General features: G+C 36.9%; 1 protein-coding gene across 1 annotated transcript in view; it reads left to right on the top strand.

The window, feature by feature from the left end:
* Positions 1 to 17934, top strand: part of PTPRN2 (protein tyrosine phosphatase receptor type N2) — a 1540415-nt gene that overhangs the window by 1472657 nt on the left and 49824 nt on the right. Inside the window, exon 17 of the mRNA XM_072652081.1 lies at positions 3958 to 4035. Within this exon, the coding sequence (XP_072508182.1) occupies positions 3958 to 4035 (78 nt within the window). The remainder of the gene's footprint in view (positions 1 to 3957; positions 4036 to 17934) is intronic.

Below are 17934 nucleotides of genomic sequence, written 5' to 3' on the forward strand. Positions count from 1 at the left end.
TTTTGCATGAAATCACAAAGCCACCTCTGAGGAGGGTTCACTGTGATACTGGCTTGTCTGCTATGGCAGTATTACTGTGAAAATTTCCATTATGAGAGAAAATGTTTAATAATTGCACCACTTTGCTTTTCCAAATGCGCCAACCTTTTAGTGCTGTGAGAAAGCATGTAAACTTTGAGCTCACAGAAACAAAGTCTTTTCACCTTGTACGGCAAGTTCACTGGTGGAAACTTAGAGCAGGGTCTAGAGCTTATACGGGCCAGAAGTCTCTTTTTTTTATTAAAAAATTGACATGTATTTCTCTTATGATTTCAATACCAGCCCTAGATGGTGTGTTTGCTTATATACGAAGGGGTTATATGACCTGTTTACTTCTGTGAAGATTTAACCTGAGTATATCTTAGTGATGGCAGTCAATACCCATATGACCTCAGTCAAGTCATCTCTCATCTGAAAAATGAGAGGTTGGATTAGATAACTGTAAGGTCCCTTCTAACTCTATGTCATTAGGTCGTTTCAGTCCTGTTTGCCTCTTTGTGACCTCATTTGGAGTTTTCTTGACCAAGATACTGGAGTAGTTTGTCATTTCCTTCTCCAGTTCATTTTACAGATGAAGAACTAAGGCCAACAGAGTTAAGTGACTTACCCAGTCACACCGCTAGTAAGGGTCTGAAGCCAGATTTGAACTGATAAAGGAGGAGTCTTCCTGACTCCAAGCCCAGTGTTTGTATAGTTGACTGAATATCTATAGATATGGATAAGTATGTTGATACATCTCTCTGTCTATGTATGCACATACATATGAGGGGGGCTTTGCATATGCACATGTATGTATGTAATATATATATACATATACATATATATTCACATAGATAAAGAAGAGAACTCAAGAAAGTCTTCCTTTAAATGAGAAGTAGGGAGAAAAGAGACAGAAAAATTTTTCTAACGTATATTAGTATCCAGAGAATATGGAGAGGGGATAACTGATGAATCACTGTTCTATATTACTAGATTGGATAGATTGCAAGGCATATATGCTGTGATCTTCAATCAATTACTTTGATTAGAAATATATGTAGTATATATACATATATGAATATTTGTGTTTGTGTGCATACATATATATATGTGCATATTAGCTTTAATGTATTTTCTTTATCCCAAATAGCCTCAAATACGAACCTTTCTAGAAAACACCTAGTAGTTAATAAGACATATTAATTTTAAGTAGTTAAATATTTGCTTTATTTTTATTCAGTTACAAACTGGCTAATAGCATGATAGGAATTTCTGTTGCCTTATATTTGCTATGAGCAAAAAGTGTTCCTGCCCATAATTGTTTTCTCTACAACAGAATGTGCCTGGAATATAATAATTGTAATTGTCTTTTGAATTCTTGTTAAAGGGATGACACATTTCTCTACTCTGGGCTCATTATGATGTTTGCCACATTCCAGATAGCAGCTTTTTGACAGCAGCTGATTAGTGCTAAAATACCAAGAGTGGCCCAGGCCTGATTTACTAGATAGTCGAGTGTTTGGAAGTATTTCTTCTCTGACAGTACTACTTACATCATCATTTATTTTCTTTGCTTTTGTCTTTAACACACAAACAGGTGGTTGGTTAAAAAATATTTTTAAAAAATCACTGTAAAACAAATTATGACCTTTCATAAATGTTGACTTATTTATCCTCCCTATAGCATTCCCAACTTTTGCTCTTAATCACATATTTGTTGTTTTGAATGCTGTTTAAGATGTAACTATTTTAAATATACCAGCAGTTTAAAATGTCTTGCCTTCCCAATTGCTTTTGGCAAACAACCAATTTGACAAGAAGGTGGAGTTTTAATTTTTCTTTACAGAGAAAGGGGCCAGGGTCCTGCTAAAGAGCCATCACTACCCTGCCTCCAGCCCCGCAAAAGAATATATTTTAAAAATCAAAAGCTCTTATTTTTTACTGAGGTTTTTCTTATTTTTTTTCCTTCTGCCACATTTTAATTGGTACTTTCAATGAGAGTAACGTAATTTACCTGTATTGTGTTTGTCGTGGTGAATTTCAACACTAGGTCCAGTTTTAATTATGAATCAGAAAATTAGGAGCATCAAAGGCATTTTTCCTTCCTCAGTATCTTTTTTCCCAGCAAGTATCACATTGTTGTTCTGTTAGAATAACTTACATCTGTTCTTTTATGCGCTTTTCCTTTTTCATAGTACACATAATTATAAGGTGCATTCTTTTATGCTGACAACCATCACCAAGGAAAATGTTGATAGGCTCTGAACAAATCCAGGAGATGCCTGCTAGAAGGAATCTGTCTTGTATTTACCCTTGTTAAAATTTAAACTTAGAGCAACATTTTAAAGTGGTGCCGGAATACCATAACTTAATGCTTAGCGTTGCATATGGTGGTATATCTCATCTCTGCATTGTTTGGAGTAACAAATCCTTAATCATAATGCTAAAGCCAAAATGGCACAATGCCTTTTCAGTGAGCCCTGAAATCGAGACTGGGGCATCAAGACAAAGGAAAAAGGCATTAGATGAGTCTAACAAGCAAACAAACAAATAAATGTCTTCACCTGGGGAAATTGGAAATCCTACTACACAACTGTACGTTCCACCAGTAGACAATGACTCCTTAGGATGGTTCACCCTTTGAAACCTGTCCAATTTGGTTTTGCTTCCAACACTTTTTCTAGGAAGTCATCCAATAGTCTGAGAATTCTATCAGAAAGTTTTCTTGAACATTGAGTTTAATATCCTCCCACTCACCCCTCCTTTTTACTAGTTGACTGAGGCTTAGGATTTAGGGGAAAGAAACATATACCCTATTGCTCTGAAAACCTTCAGTGTAGAACTGTAATCCTATTTGCTTCTCAAGGCTTTGTTTCTCACCCTCTTTTTTTTCTACTCAGTCAGTCTTTGAATTTAATGTTATAATTAAGGTCTTTCAAGCCAAACATCCTCTATTGAGGCTAGCAGGATGCATTTGGACAAATCAACTAGCCAGAAAGCCCACAACTGCATTCTTTTTTTGTTTATTTGTTTTTAGTTCCTTATTCATTGGCATGGTGGAAATAGAATAGGAAATTAGCTACTTGAAGGCTGGGACCACTCTTCTGTGAAGTGCTTATCTGACTGTGGGCTCTTAATATCCCTGGACTCAAGGCTGAGGATGACTCAGCTAGCTTGAGCTAGCTCTAGGAGTAAACAAAAACAAACCACCCACGTGAGATGAGTTAACACTTTCAGAGCAACCAACGAGATGCCAGTTATTAATGAACATTTCCAGGGCCCTGAAGAGTTTATTCCTTTTTCATGGAGGAGTGGTGTTTTCTTTCTCTCTTATTAAGAATTTACTATCTCACAACCCCACACTTGCTGGTAATAACAAATGAGCCCATTTTACTTTGTGCCATGTCTGTGTTAAAGCTGGAGGCACTTAGACTGGCAACACAGATGGATTGACTTATATCATTTGCTTGCTTTTATGCAAGTTCCCTACAAGGTGGGGCTTAAAGTCCCAGAATGGAATACTAGCTGACATTCCATTTCCTCCATTTCTAATTGAATGGATAATGTTTTTAGAGTTTTTAGGAATAAGAGCTCACATTTTCAAATAAATTAATTTGTTGACATCTTAGTTATTTGGGCCAGTGAGCCTCATTTCTTTGCAGATGTTGATCTTATAATCCCAATTTTAGGTGTAAGTAAAGTATTTATTTCAAATTTAACGGGGTCATTTCTCACTTACTTGGGAAAGGTGCTAAAGAGAGAAGTTTTAAAGAGGTTTGTGTTTGTTTTTTCTATTTCTGAAATGGTTGAATGCCAAAATGACATCACGAATCAAGAGAATATAGTCTAAATTTTCTTTGCTAATTCTCCTTTAAATGTATTTATCTTCTAGTTTCTTAAGAAAAATCCAAGTAATTGTATTGTAATTTTGTCTCTCAGATGGATCATGACCCCAGAAATCCTGCATACATTGCTACCCAAGGACCACTTCCTGCTACAGTGGCTGACTTTTGGCAGGTAAGTCTTTTTTAAAAAGTTAAACCCTTTCTGAAAGAGGAATTTATCAAACTGGTCATCGATAGTACTTCCTTTGGCTTTATTAAGTTCATTGGAACACAGCCAAAGTTTCATGGAACGAGATACCTGACTGACTCTGTTTGACATCCTACATTGATCATTTCATTTAAAAATTAAAGATGTGTGTTAGCCTGTTTCTACAATGATTGAATATGAAACTTGAGTGTTTCAAAGATGCAAAAGTTCCCTTTAATATTTAATGTCCATGTTGCTCTGGAAAATTGGAGAAGTCACATGATTCAATGATAAGAACCGAAGGGACTTTTGCACATGGGAAGTAATTTCCATCCTTTTGTCAATTTGCAAATTAAATTTAAGCAAACAGAGCAGAATCTCACTTTAATATGATTTGAAATAAAAAAGGAATTTCTGTAATCATCATTCAAGTTACTGGAGCATCATAAAAGAACTTACTGTGAAGTTGCATCATCTCTTAGTATATCTTCTGAACAACAAAAAGGCATTCAATGTGGTCCATGGTACCAGACTTGAAGTCAAGGAGAGACCTTGATTCAGATTTCACCTCTAACATTTCTGATCACAATTTTGCTGAAGCTCATTTTCTTTGTTTATAAAATAGAGGTAATAATAGCTTACAGCTTTGTGAGGAGCAAATGAAGTAGCATATATAAAGTGCTTTGAAAACCTTAAAGTGCTACATTCACATCAGCTGTGCCTATGGGGTAGAGCAGCTGAGTGGTGCAATGGATAGAGCATTGGGCTTGGAATCAGGAAGATTCATCTTCATGAGTTCAAATCTAGCCTCAGACCCTTGTAGCCAAGTTACTTCACTCTATTTGCCTCAGTTTTCTCATCTGTAAAATGATTTGGAGAAGAAAAGTAGCAAGCTACTGCAGCATCTTTGCTAGGAAACTTCCAAAGGGTGCCACAAAGAGTCAGACAAGACTGAAACGACACAATAACAACCTGTAAAGTGAATCTGTACCTAAAGGGCATATCCATGTCATATGAAAACTATTAGAGCACTTCTACTCTATCTTATGAATTTATCATCGTCACCTAATTTGCTCATTTTAATTTGGAAAAAGGAAGGAATTAAGCTTCCCCATAGGGTTTTCCAAAGTCTATTCTAATATTTTGATGGTTCTATGATCTCATTGGTGTGAGCACTCCTTCCACCAGTTCAGATTTCAACCCACTTCTTCCTTCTCATTCTGTTTAGTTCTCGATCTTGTTGTTCCTTACATCTTCCACAGGAAGCCTTTTTCATATTGCCCTAAGATGTCTTTCCTCATTAGTTTTTGCCTCCTTGGAGTCACCAGGTGTTCTCCTTAAGGTCACCGGAAATTTTTATTCCTCTAGGTCTTTTAATATTGAATAAATATCAGTATAATATTTGAGTTATCCCTCTCATTGCATCCTGCATATGTTCACCTCCTTTTCTCATCCTACATACATCTTATCTTTTTGAGGCATACCTCATTTTTGTCTTCAGGTGACTTAAGAAAAGAATTTTTGTTGTATTTTTCTCTCTCAGTTGGATTAGGACTCAGAAATCTTACATATTTGTGTGTGTGTTTTAATTGTAGAAATGTTTTACAGAATTTTTTTAACCACTTCATACTTTTGTGAAGTAACAATACTCTAATTGTATTTTCTGATTAACTGAAGGTTATTAATCATTTGCACATTGAAACTGCCCAGAATATGGATAACCCTACACAGGATACTTTGCTATGTGGCATTGATAGATATTTCAATTATGTGTTGCTCAGTTTAAAAATACACTCTTTTACCAACTATAAATTTCAGTTTAATAGCTAGACCACAAACTATGGTATCAACATACATTGAAAATATTAAGTTAAGGTTTTCTTTAATGGCTTCAATTAAGTCATTAAAGAATGTAATCTTTTCTCCAAACCTTAAGCAGGTACAATGCAGAAGATCTCAGCAATTATCCCATTAGTAAGCATTTAAATTACATAGTTGGAAGGTAGAAGTGGTTAAAAAAAAGCACTGGGACAATTGAAAAGTACCCTACTGGGGTTTATAGCTTTTTTATTCCTGCTTTATGCAGATAGGTAAAGCTATGCATTATGTGGGGCTTGGAGTTGGGAAATCCTAAGTTCAAATGCAGCCTCAGACCCTAGGCAAGTCATTTAACTTCTTTTTGTCTCAGTTTCCTCATCTGTAAAATGGGGATAATAAAAGTATCATAGAAATGTTATTGTTATAGTCCTGTATGGATTCAGGAGTTCGCCATAGTATATAGCCCCTCTGCTGGTGCAGCCCACAACAGAATTGAGTGACTTATGAAATAATTTCTAATACTGAGGTTCTGTACTTCATCCCACATCCTTCCATAAACCATTTTTGGTCACCTATCCAATAGATCCTTTCTATGGATCCTTAAATAGTTGCTGGTTCTCAGCACAACTCTTGGACTGTCTAACTCTTACTACTTGACTGGGCCACCTCCTTTTCTGGTCACATGCCCTAATGATACCTTTTACATCTCACCATAAGCTGTCCTTGTTAATATGCGTCAACCTCCTCCTATGCACCAGGCATTATCTTTGAGGTCACCTGCAACTTTTATTCTTTTGATAACTAAGAAATTGAATCTTATGTAACCAAAAAGTCTACATATATTAAAACGATTTCTGAAGCAGTTTTCTTTTGTTTTAAGCATGATTATAGGGATAAAGATCTTCTGAACAGTTTACAACACTCCTAGCTGCTCCTGAGATTTACAGTTGTCTAAAGGATCTAGTTACTCTTCTGGTCTATAGAAGTGCTAAAGAAATTTAGAGTCAAAGGTCATTCTGAAGTGGGATTGGTCAAGAAAAACAGGAGTGTCCAAGGGAGATGACAAAGAGAGACAAAGAGGTCATCTCGAAGTCTATTCTAATAGGTAATGAGGTCCTGGATTGGTGGAAATATAAAGAAAATATATGTTTCAGAGACATTTTGGAGGAGGAATCCAACAGAACCTGTTGACAGGTCAGCTTCTTTCAACCTTCTGCAGGAAACCTTTCCCAATCCTCCTTAAATTAGTGCCTCCCCTCTGAAAGTAAACCCAATTTATCTTATATATATCTTGTTTGAACAGTATCTTTAAATTAATTTATTTTTAGTTTTCAGCATCCACTTCCATAAGATTTTTAGTTTCAAATTTCTCCCTTTCCCTCTCCTTCCCCCTCCCTAAGATGGCATGCAATCTGATATAGGCTCTACTTAAGCATTCATATTAAACATATTTCCACATTACTCATGATGAAAAGAAGGATTAGAACTAATGGGAGGAGCCATGAGAAAGAGGAAACAAAACATAACAACAAAAGAAAAGGAGAGCAAATAGCATGCTCCCATCTGCACTCAGACTGCAAAGTACTCTTTTCTCTGGATGTAGATAGCATTTTCTATTCTGAGTCTTTTGGAGTTTGAACAGTTTTTTGTGTGTTTTCTCCCCCATTAGACTGTGAGTTTCTTGAGAACAGAGGCTGGTTTTTGCCTTTCTTTGTATCTCAAGGACTTAACAATGCCTGGCACAAAGCAACCACTTAATAAAATGAAGAGGGCAGCTAGGTGACACAGTGGATAGAGCAGTGGTTCTGGAGACAGGAAGACCTGAGCTCACTCGCTGTGTCTGGGCAAGTCATTTAACCCTGCTTGCCTTAGTTTCCTCATCTGTAAGATGAGCTGGAGAAGGAAATGGCAAACCCTCCAAAATGGGGTCATGAAGATTTGGACACAACGGAAACGACTGAACAACAAAAAATGAGATGACTGACTAATGGATAGAGATGATGAGAGAAAAGTGGCTCTTAGAGTCTAGCCTGGAAAAAAGGGTGTTATCAGTGATGGAAAAGGATAATACCAATCAAAGAAAAATTCTAGGAGGTTGATTGAAGGAGATTTCTCCTGTCTTTATGTGGGTTGTGGCTGATGTTCATCCTTTATTCTCAAAGTAGACCAGGGACATCATGAAGGTGATGTTTTGAGTTGTGTGTGATTTGGATTTAAATGAGGCATTTCAATTTATTTCAGTCCTAGGGGCTCTAGTACTATTTGTAGTAGAAAGAACCCTAATATTAAAGCCAGAATGCCTGAGTTCAAACAGAGGCTCTAGTCCAGGGTTGAGGAACCTGCTGCAGGTTCAAGTTTGGATTTGGTCAAAGGGCCACACTTGAGGACCTAGAGGGCCACATGTGGCCTCAAGGCTACAAGTTCCCCATCCTTGCTCTAGTCCTTAATAACTGGATGACCTTGGGAAAATAACTTCATGTCTCTAAGCCTAAATTTCCATTTCTATAAAATAATGATATCTAAGACTCCCTAACCAGGTTATAATGAGGAAAGTGCTTTATAAACCTTAAAGGACAACATAAATGTTAGTTATTCAATTTCTTGAGTAAGGTCTTTTGCTTCTGTCATATCCCTCCTGTCTCCCTGCAGAATACAATGTAGTATCTATAACAACTGCTGAATTGAATTGAAACCAAATATATGGAAATAAATAAATTAGGGGTTGATTGCTTCATAAAGTAATTCCTTCCCCTATCAAACAATTCCTTTCATAAGCACTCCTAATAATTTAAAAAATAAGTTGATTTGAAAAAAAATTGATTTATATACCATTTTTGAAGAATACATCTATTACCTAAAGTCAGGTTGTACATGGATTTTGTGTTTCCTATGAACTCTTACCAATCATTCGGTAATGCACCTTGAATGCCGTACTGCATTTAACTAGGATGAATGTTGTCCTGCTTTTGGATTCATAATCACATATCAATAAATGATGGACAGAAGTAGTTCATTTAAAAAAGATCTGAGGCTTTTAGTTGACCACAAGCTTAATGTGAACTTAGTTTGATATTTGATACAATGTTGGGGTATATTAATTGGAGTATAATATCATATGATGTCATAGAGCATGGGATGTCATACCAACTGTACCCTCTTTTGGTTATATCATATCCCATTCTGAATATTACTTTTCAAGAGGAACAATGAAAATCAAAGAGTATTGCAGAGGAGGAGGATCAGAATGGTGAGAGAGTCTAGACTGTCATATAACAGGTGAAAAAATAGAGGATGTTGATCTTACAGAAGACAAGACTCAGGTGAGATGTGACAGTTGTCTTCAAATATGTGGAGGAAAATTACCTGGAAGAATCATACAGCAAAACCAAAACTGACTTTGTACATGAGGAATTGACTCTTAATCCATTGCTGTTCCCATCATAGCATGTATTGTCTCTGAGTGGCTCCAAAGGACAGGGTAGAGCCAATCAACTGGTGAAAAATACTGGTGATATGAGATTGTGGTTCAAAAGAAAAAGGAATGGTCCAACAAAAATGGGCAATATGTCCTTGTAAAGTCACCCTTGTAAAGTATTCAAGCAGAGGTTTACTAGGCATATTGTAAAAGATATAATTGTGTTGGTTGAAAGTTTGAATTCGGTGATTTGTAAAGTGTATTCCAGCTTTAAAATTCTCTGATCTTTAAAACACAAAGTATTTAGAAGGACTTTCACCATTCCTCCTTTGAATATCCTCCAGCTTATCCATGCCCTTCTTTAAATGTGCTGTACAGAGCCGACCATGACATTTCAGATGTGGTCTAAAGAAGATAGAGTACAGCAGTCCTATCTCACCTCCCTAGTCCTGGACACTGTGCTTTTCTTAATGAAGCCTTGAAATTTTATTAGCTTTCTTGGCAGTCCTGTCCCCCTGAGGACTCACATTGTTTGCAATCCATTAACATTTCCAGATATTTTTTTCAGAAAAACTAGTTTATATTCACGTTTCCCTGACTTTATACTTGAGAAGCTGATTGTTCACTGTGTAAGAAGACTTTACATTTATCATATTAGATTTGGATTTCTAGATTGTTAATAGCATTTTGAATCCCAATTCTGTCATCAGTGTGTTCATTATCCCTTCCAATGTTGCATCATCTTCAGTTTTTATAAATTTGCAATCTGTGTTTTGACCAGGCTAGTGATAAAAATGTTAGGTGTCATGAGGGCAAACACAGATCCCTGAGAAACTCCACTGAAGACCATGCAAATCCATTCTTTTGGTCCTTTAGTATGCTTTTGGATTCAACGAATTCTGAAGCCACTTAGTTGTACTACTGTCTAGTCTACATGCCTCCATCTTTTCCACAAAAGTGACAGGAGTGATTTTTATGAAAAATACTTTTCTCAAACCTATATAAACTAAAGCATTCCCCTTATGGACCAATTTGATAAAATTCTCAGAAAGGAAACTCGCTAATCAGGAGTGACCTATTTTTAGATTAATTTTTTAAAACTACCAGCCTTTTTTTCCTCTCAGTCTTTGTGACAAATAAGCATAGGAAAGCAAGATAATTCCCATATAAACCATGTCCAGAAATGTGTGTTTCATTCTACATAGCTCCCCTCCATCAGAAGGTGGGTAAGCAAATGCTTCATCGTCAGTGGCATGATTTGTTTTTAATTAAATCATGTTTGCTCCTTCTAGTACCACTTTCTTTTCTAGATAGTAAATAACCATCCCTTTGTTAATACATTCTCACATGTCAGGAATCCCAGGCAAGCCGGGACCCATAGTTTCCATTTACTTCCCTTAAAAAAAATCAGAACATTTGCCCTTCTCCAATTGTATCGAATCCTCTTCCTTAAGCTTTCCAACACCACTAGCAGTAACCCCTGCCTTAATTTATCCATACTAGTCATTTTAATAATTTTCAGATGTTGATCATTTGGACCAAGAAACTTGAGCTTATTAAATTCAAGGCTTCAATATTGTTACTTCATTAATATTGATTATATACTCCCTCATCCCCATTTTTGTTCTATTCTTTCCCATCAAAAGAGCATTCTTCTTGGAAGTGAAAACAGCAGCAAAGTAAGAGCTAAGCATAGCTGCCACCCCGAGTGATGACGCCCTCTCTTCTCTGATCTTCTTTTCTACAATATAGCAACAAATTAAAAGTCTTAAACACTTTGATTTTCCCTGAGCTTTCCCCACCTTCCTCAATTCACTCTGCACTTTCACACTCCTGACATTATCCTCACAGGTCTGTGCCATGCTTTTATATTCATCTATTACCTCTCATGTTTCCTTCTTCTGTATTTGACTTTTTAAAATTCATGTTTCTTTATGTGCATTCACATTAGTCTCTTTAGACAATTCATCTTTTTCCTTCTCGGAATTATTTATTTTTGTGTCTTCAGAATTTCATTCCTGAGAGAATCCCTTTCCTCCTGGTCTACCTTCCCCTGCAGAGTTTAAATCCATAGAGGTCTAGCTATCTTTTCTCTAAACCCTTTGAAATCTTCTCTACTAAAATCGAGGGTTCTTGCCAGATCAAACTTAGCCTTCCTCTCCTCTCTTACAAATGGCAAAACAGAGTAGACATTTTCACCCTTCAGTTCCCTTCACTTCCTCCTCAACAACCAGTTCTTCTTTTGGGGGGGGAGGCCCTAATGCAGAATGGAATTTATCTTTGTTCTTTCCTCGGCCTTTCTGAAGGGTGAAATTGTCATTAAGGTAAGTCAGAAATTAGTGACTACTCTGATTCTGGCAATGAAGCATAGCCTTTGTTCCGATTTTTGTAGGAGAGGCTCATCTGACAGTACCTTGGACAGAGAAAGTGATCAGTGCCTTTAGAATGAATAGGGGGCTAAGTGGACAGGAAGAAAAAACAAAAGATGGGAGAGATGAGAAATTTTTCTGTAGTAAAATGGGAACAATAACAGCTACTATCTCCCGTGGTTGTGAGGATTAAGTGAAATGATCTTTGAAAAGTGCTCTGTAAAACTTCAAGTGCTATATAAACGCTACCTATCATCATTATTATTATTTGAATTCCCTTTTGAGCTATAGGAATCTCTTTAAACTTAACCAAATCAAGCAAGCATTTATTAAGCATCTACTACTTGTCAGTCACTGTACTAGATTAAAACAGAAGTCAACTGCTTTGCAAGCAAGATTTCCACATGCTACCTTGAAAATAAGAGAGTAGCAAACATGTATGCATGAATGTACATCTATATTGTGAAGTTACATCCATCTGAACCAGAAGTTTATATGCTACAGTCACATGCTATAAAGATGTTATATGCATTGTCCTTTAAAATAGAAAATAATACTTTATATGTTGTAGTATCCAGCATTTATATTTTCAATTTGAAAAAATTATTTAGTCATCTTTGTTTCTCAAAACAAAATTAGAGGCTTGCCATCTAAACGTTATTTGTGTATACAGAAGTAAAGGTTAGCAAACTTTCCCTAGACACAAGGAAATGTGGAGCTCCAGACTAATATGAGATCCCAAGAAAGTCACACTGTGTTTAGCACCCCCTTCCTTCTGTAATTTCCAACATTAATACTCACATGACATTAGATTAAAATGAATATCACTGACAGTTATGAAGGGGAAAAATGTCTCAGAAAGATGACTTGCACCCTTGGAGTATGGATCATTAAGAAGTGAGGGTCATTCTCGTTCACACTGCCTTGGTCAAGAGGTTCACAGAGTGATTAATAAATGAACCTCAAGTCTTTTTCAGGAGATGCCAAAGCCACCTCCATTGTTCCATTAATCTGGATCCTCAAAAGAATCCTCATTAATCACCCTAATTCTCAATTCTCTAGGAGAGGTTCTTACAGGGTAACACAATAGGGAGAGGGCTATCAAAATTAGGACTCTTACCTTCCAATTTTCTGGTCTTGTCCTATCCAACAAAAGATGCTGCCCTTCAAAACAAATTCAATTATTAAAAATTGTTATGACCTCTCTTGGCTAGATTTCATATAATACCTAATAGGAAGAAAGACAAAAAAGTAAAAAAGAGGCACCCTTAGATCACATGAATCAGTATGAAGTTTCAATTATTGCTTAATTAATGTTTATTATTAATATTAATTTATTTACTTCAGTGTAAAATAAAGTGCAGATGCCAGACCTATCTACCATCCACTTGTTTTCAAACATTCTGGGAAGTTTTGACATCAATGCTTAATGATAACCAATGCATCCTGTATTTTTAGAACTCATGATATATCATAAGGTAGTACATGATTAATTTTAAGAATGGTTGTTGTAGACAATGAATATTTCAAATTCTTCATTTTTAAGATCAGGAGGCATTTATAGAGCTCTGATTCAAACAGGAAATACAGATTTAGGAGCTCATACATCTACCTTCAAATTATTCCCCTGCCTCTTTAAAAATCACCCTGAGAAGCATAGAGATGGCCACTTTGCAAACATGACCATCAGACTTTCTAAGAAGTCAAGCATTTAAAAGGACCAATGAGCAAACTAGCATTGCATCTTTGGAGGTAGAGGCCCCACATCCAACTTAAAGAACTTAGGGATGATGACGTTAAGAAATCTGTTCTGCTGGTACTCTTCCTTCAGTTCAATTCATCCAATATTTATTGAGAACATGCTTTGCACGCAGCTTAGTTCTAGGTACGAAGAGCTCATGGAGTGCTAAAGTTGGAAGGAACCTCAGCAATGATTTAGTCCCACTCTTAGACGGAACATGAGCTCCCTCTATGACATCCCCCCAAAATGACAAACTAGGTTTCTCATGAAGACCTTCGGGGGTGGAAGATTCACTCTCAGGGAAGCCCCATCCTATTTCTAGACAACTCTACTTGTTAGAAAGTTTGTCATGACAAACTGAAATCTGCCTCCCTATAAATAACACCATTCATTCTAATCTTGCCATTAGGAGCCAAGTTTGAATCTTCCATTCAGGATGAAAACTCTTCAAATATTTGAAGGTTTTAATGTTTGCTCCAAGTCTTCTCTTTTCCAGACTAACTATCCCAAGTTCTTTCAAGTAATTCTCTCATAGCAAAATTTAAACTCCTGCTACTGCCCCCATAGACCTTCTTCAGATGAGCTCTGTATCCCTTCGAAGATAAAATGCCTTCAACTTCTCTCATTCCGGACACTACAGTCTGATCATACATCCTAATTTTGCATTAGCATTTCTAAGCAGGCTCATCATACTGTCAACTCAGTGAGTTTACTATTCACTACAAACCCCTGTCCTTTTTATTTTTAAAAAAATCTTTTTTTTATTGATGCCTCTTGTTTTTTATATTGCATTCACTTCTGGATGTATTTCTCCTCCTCCTCCTCCCCTCTCTTAAAAGCCATCCTTTATAACAAGGATGTAAAAAACAAAGAGGGAAGCAAAAGAGGTCAGCAAAAATTGACCAGTAGTCAACTGTATCTGACCTTATTAGCAATATTCTAGAACCACAGTTCCCCACCCCTGCAGTGGAAGGAAGGGAGATGGATTTTCTTTTCTTGAGCAAAGCATGGGCATCATTGCACAGGGTTCGGTTTCAGGGTTTTTGCTGTTGTTTAGCATTTATTGTGTGGTAGTCATTTTGTATATTGTTTTCCAGTTCTGCTCACTACACACTCTGTCAGATCATCCAAGTCTTCCTGTGCCTCTCACAATTTTTTATATTCATGATTTCTTATGGCTAATATTCTGTTACATTAGCATACTGTGATTTGCCGAGCCATCCACCATTAATAGTTACTTACTTTGGTTCAGGTCCTTTACTATCTCAAAAAAAAGTGCTGTTATGAATATTTTGGTGAATAAATGGAACTTTCTGTCTTGGGCCTCCCTGGGTGTATAAGCTATGCCTTATTTATATGAACTTTGGAGTAATTTCTCCCTCATTTTATGCTTTACCATGGATTTTTTTTAGCTCAAGTATAGAAGTTCACATTCTTAATAGTTAACATGACAATAGTTAATAATAATTAACACTTACTAATAAACACCATAGAACACTGAGATTTTTAAAGTGCTTTCTACAAACCAGCTCAGTAAAGTCAGAATTACAAGTATGATTATCCCCATTTGGCCTATGAAGAAACTGAGGCTCTGAAAAATTAAAAGATTTACCCCTGTTTACCACAGCTAAGAAATGTCTGAAATGGCATAGGTATTTTCCCCTCTGTCCAATTTCCTCAGTTTACAGGTGAGGAAATTAAGGCAAGAGAAGTTAAGTGACTTGGTCAGGGGTACATACTTGGTAAGCATCTGAGTTGAGATTTCAGCCCAGGTCTTTCTGACTCCAAGTCTAACCTTGTATCCACATTGGATTGTGCTTGCTGTCTGGACTTAAGAGGTAACTCATTAAGTGACACTAACATTATAAGTGTAAGACAGCTAGATGGCCCAGTAGATAGAGTGCTGGTTTTGGAGTCAGGAAGACTCATCTCCCTAAGTTCAAACCTGGCCTCAGACACTTACTAGCTGTGTGACTCTGGGCAAGTCACTTAACCCTGTTTGCTTCAGTTTCTTCATCTATAAAATGAGCTGGAGAAGGAAACAGCAAACTATTCCAATAGCTTTGCCAAAAAAAAAAAAAACCCAGTTGGGGTCCCAGAGAGTTGGACATGACTGAAAACTGACAGAACAACAAACAAAACTTTAATGTGGGTTTATTAGATAACTTTCCTCTAACTCTAACAGGATAGCTGTACAACTTGAGAGCACTTGGGCAGAGGACTCCTTAGAAAATAAAAAAATGGTGTCAAAAAGAAAGCTGGAGTCACCAAGACTAACTGCTGATGTCACCATTTTCCTGAGGGCCAGCCCTACTCACTGTCGGAATAGCTGCTTTTTCACTGCCCCATTTTTCTCACTTAAAATAGGGGTATAGAAAACCTGAGTTAATAGGTGGTTATGTAGTTTCCATGTCCTGTGTATCTCTATACCATAACTGGGGAGTAGTAGTAGTAATAAAATTGTAAGAACCCACATATACATGGCTCTTTAAGGTCTGAAAACCACAAAGGAACTATAATTATACATTTTTACAAATAAAGAAAATGATGTCCAAGGAATTTAAGACATTTGCCTAAGGGTGGTAAATAGCAGAATCCCAACTTGGGTCTGGGCAATGGTCACCATTTTAAAAGAAAGTATGTTTAAAAGAACTTCAGTCCCCAATGCTCCTACCTAACCCATCTTAAAATTTTGAAATTAATCTTTGCTTAAAATAAAACAAAATGGCTGAATATCTTTTACTTATTCTGTATCACAGCTGAAACCCTACTGAATTTTCAGCTTTCAAGTATGGTTTTGATTCCCAGTCCTTTTTTTCTTCTTTTGGCATAGAACAGAGCTTGATGCATTCTTAATGGGCACTCATCTTGAAGAGCGTGGCAGCCTAAAAGTGCCACTTCTATCTAAGGTGTAAAATATGCATATTTAATTTGGAACATGAAAGCGGGCTGAGGAGAGAGTAGTTCATAAGTAACAATGCTCCCTGGGGCCCAGGTAACTTAATGTACATGTCAAGTTATTGAAAATAAATGCATCAATAGTAATTGTACAACTGTTCACTTAAAAAAAAATTCTGGCTTCTGAGTGTTTGTGCTTGCCATGGAAATCCCTAATTCACACGGTAGGCAAACCGAGACATATCGAGTCTGTTGTACTTGAAAAATAAGCATGTTCTTACACCCTATTCAAAGAAGTCTAGTGTAGTTTTCAATAAAATTGCAAGTATATTACATTTAACAGCCCCCCATCCCCTTGGGCAACTCTTGTGTTGTTGCTCGAGGAAAAACACTCCAGAGGTAGTTACTGCCATTCATCAGAAATCAGCTTTTCGCTTCATACTTGGACTGGACATTGTATGTGATAGCTGAAATGATGGGTTTCCCTTTGTCTTTATCTATATAAACAATCAATGCTGAGCTCTAAAATGTATTTCTTCCTATGTTATATGTAATCTAGTCCTTTGAGAGAAAAAAAAATATGGATGGATATATCTGAATGTTTGAACAGGTTCATAGTTATTTCCTTCCAAAATATATTAGAAGAAATGCTTGATGAATTCAACAATCAATCACGTATTTTGTAAATAAATGCCTTCTATGTACCAGTTGGCAGCAACTGGGATACAAAGATAAAAATAATACAATTCCTACCCTCAAGGACCTTACATTCTATAAGGAGGGATGATATAAATAAATATTAATGAAACATATTCCTTAAAAAGTACATAAATAAAACAACTTGAGACTTCAGAGGCCTCCATATGACCTTGAGTGCCATTACCAGAGTACTGATGGTTTAGGGTGACTGTGACTACAGCCTAATCAGATATTCAGGGGATGTAATTGCTATGCTTGCTGAGAAATTGCCTTGGTAAGGCAGGACCAAGCTTTCAGGACCTCTGCCTTCAAAGGACTAGGTAGATGAGTGGCAGCAAATCAGAATGCCCAGATCTGTCAGATCTATCTGGTTCTATGCCAGTCATGTGCACCCAACAAATAAAGTGCCCAACACAGTGAAACCTCACTAATTTGGAATTTGAGGTCATCCTGTCAGGGCTGGGCTAAAATTGGCCTCTGCACAGACTGTGAAGCAAATGTGAACAAAATCATGGCAAGGGGAGAGAGAGAGAGAGAGAGAGAGAAGAGAGAGAGAGAGAGAGAGAGAGAGAGAGAGAGAGAGAGAGAGAGAGAGAGAGAGAGAGAGAGAGAGAGAGAGAGACAGAGAGAGAGAGAGAGCGAGAGAGAGAGAGAGAGAGAGAGAGAGAGAGAGAGAGAGAGAGAGAGAGACAGAGAGAGAGAGACAGAGAGAGAGAGAGAGAGACAGAGAGAGAGAGAGAGAGACAGAGAGAGGAATTGCATAACTTACTCTAGCGAACGATCTGTTTTCAAACACTTTTTAACGGCATCCATTTTCTTGCAAACAACTAAGGGGCTGATTGAATTGGGCCCCATGGGACCATGACTTGGTTGCCATTGTTTTGAATTACTGGAAAGTCTATATATACTAAAACATATACAGTGTGTACTTTTATGATAGTCAG

This window comes from Notamacropus eugenii, chromosome 3, assembly GCF_028372415.1.
Source record: "Notamacropus eugenii isolate mMacEug1 chromosome 3, mMacEug1.pri_v2, whole genome shotgun sequence".
Classification (NCBI taxonomy): domain Eukaryota; kingdom Metazoa; phylum Chordata; class Mammalia; order Diprotodontia; family Macropodidae; genus Notamacropus; species Notamacropus eugenii.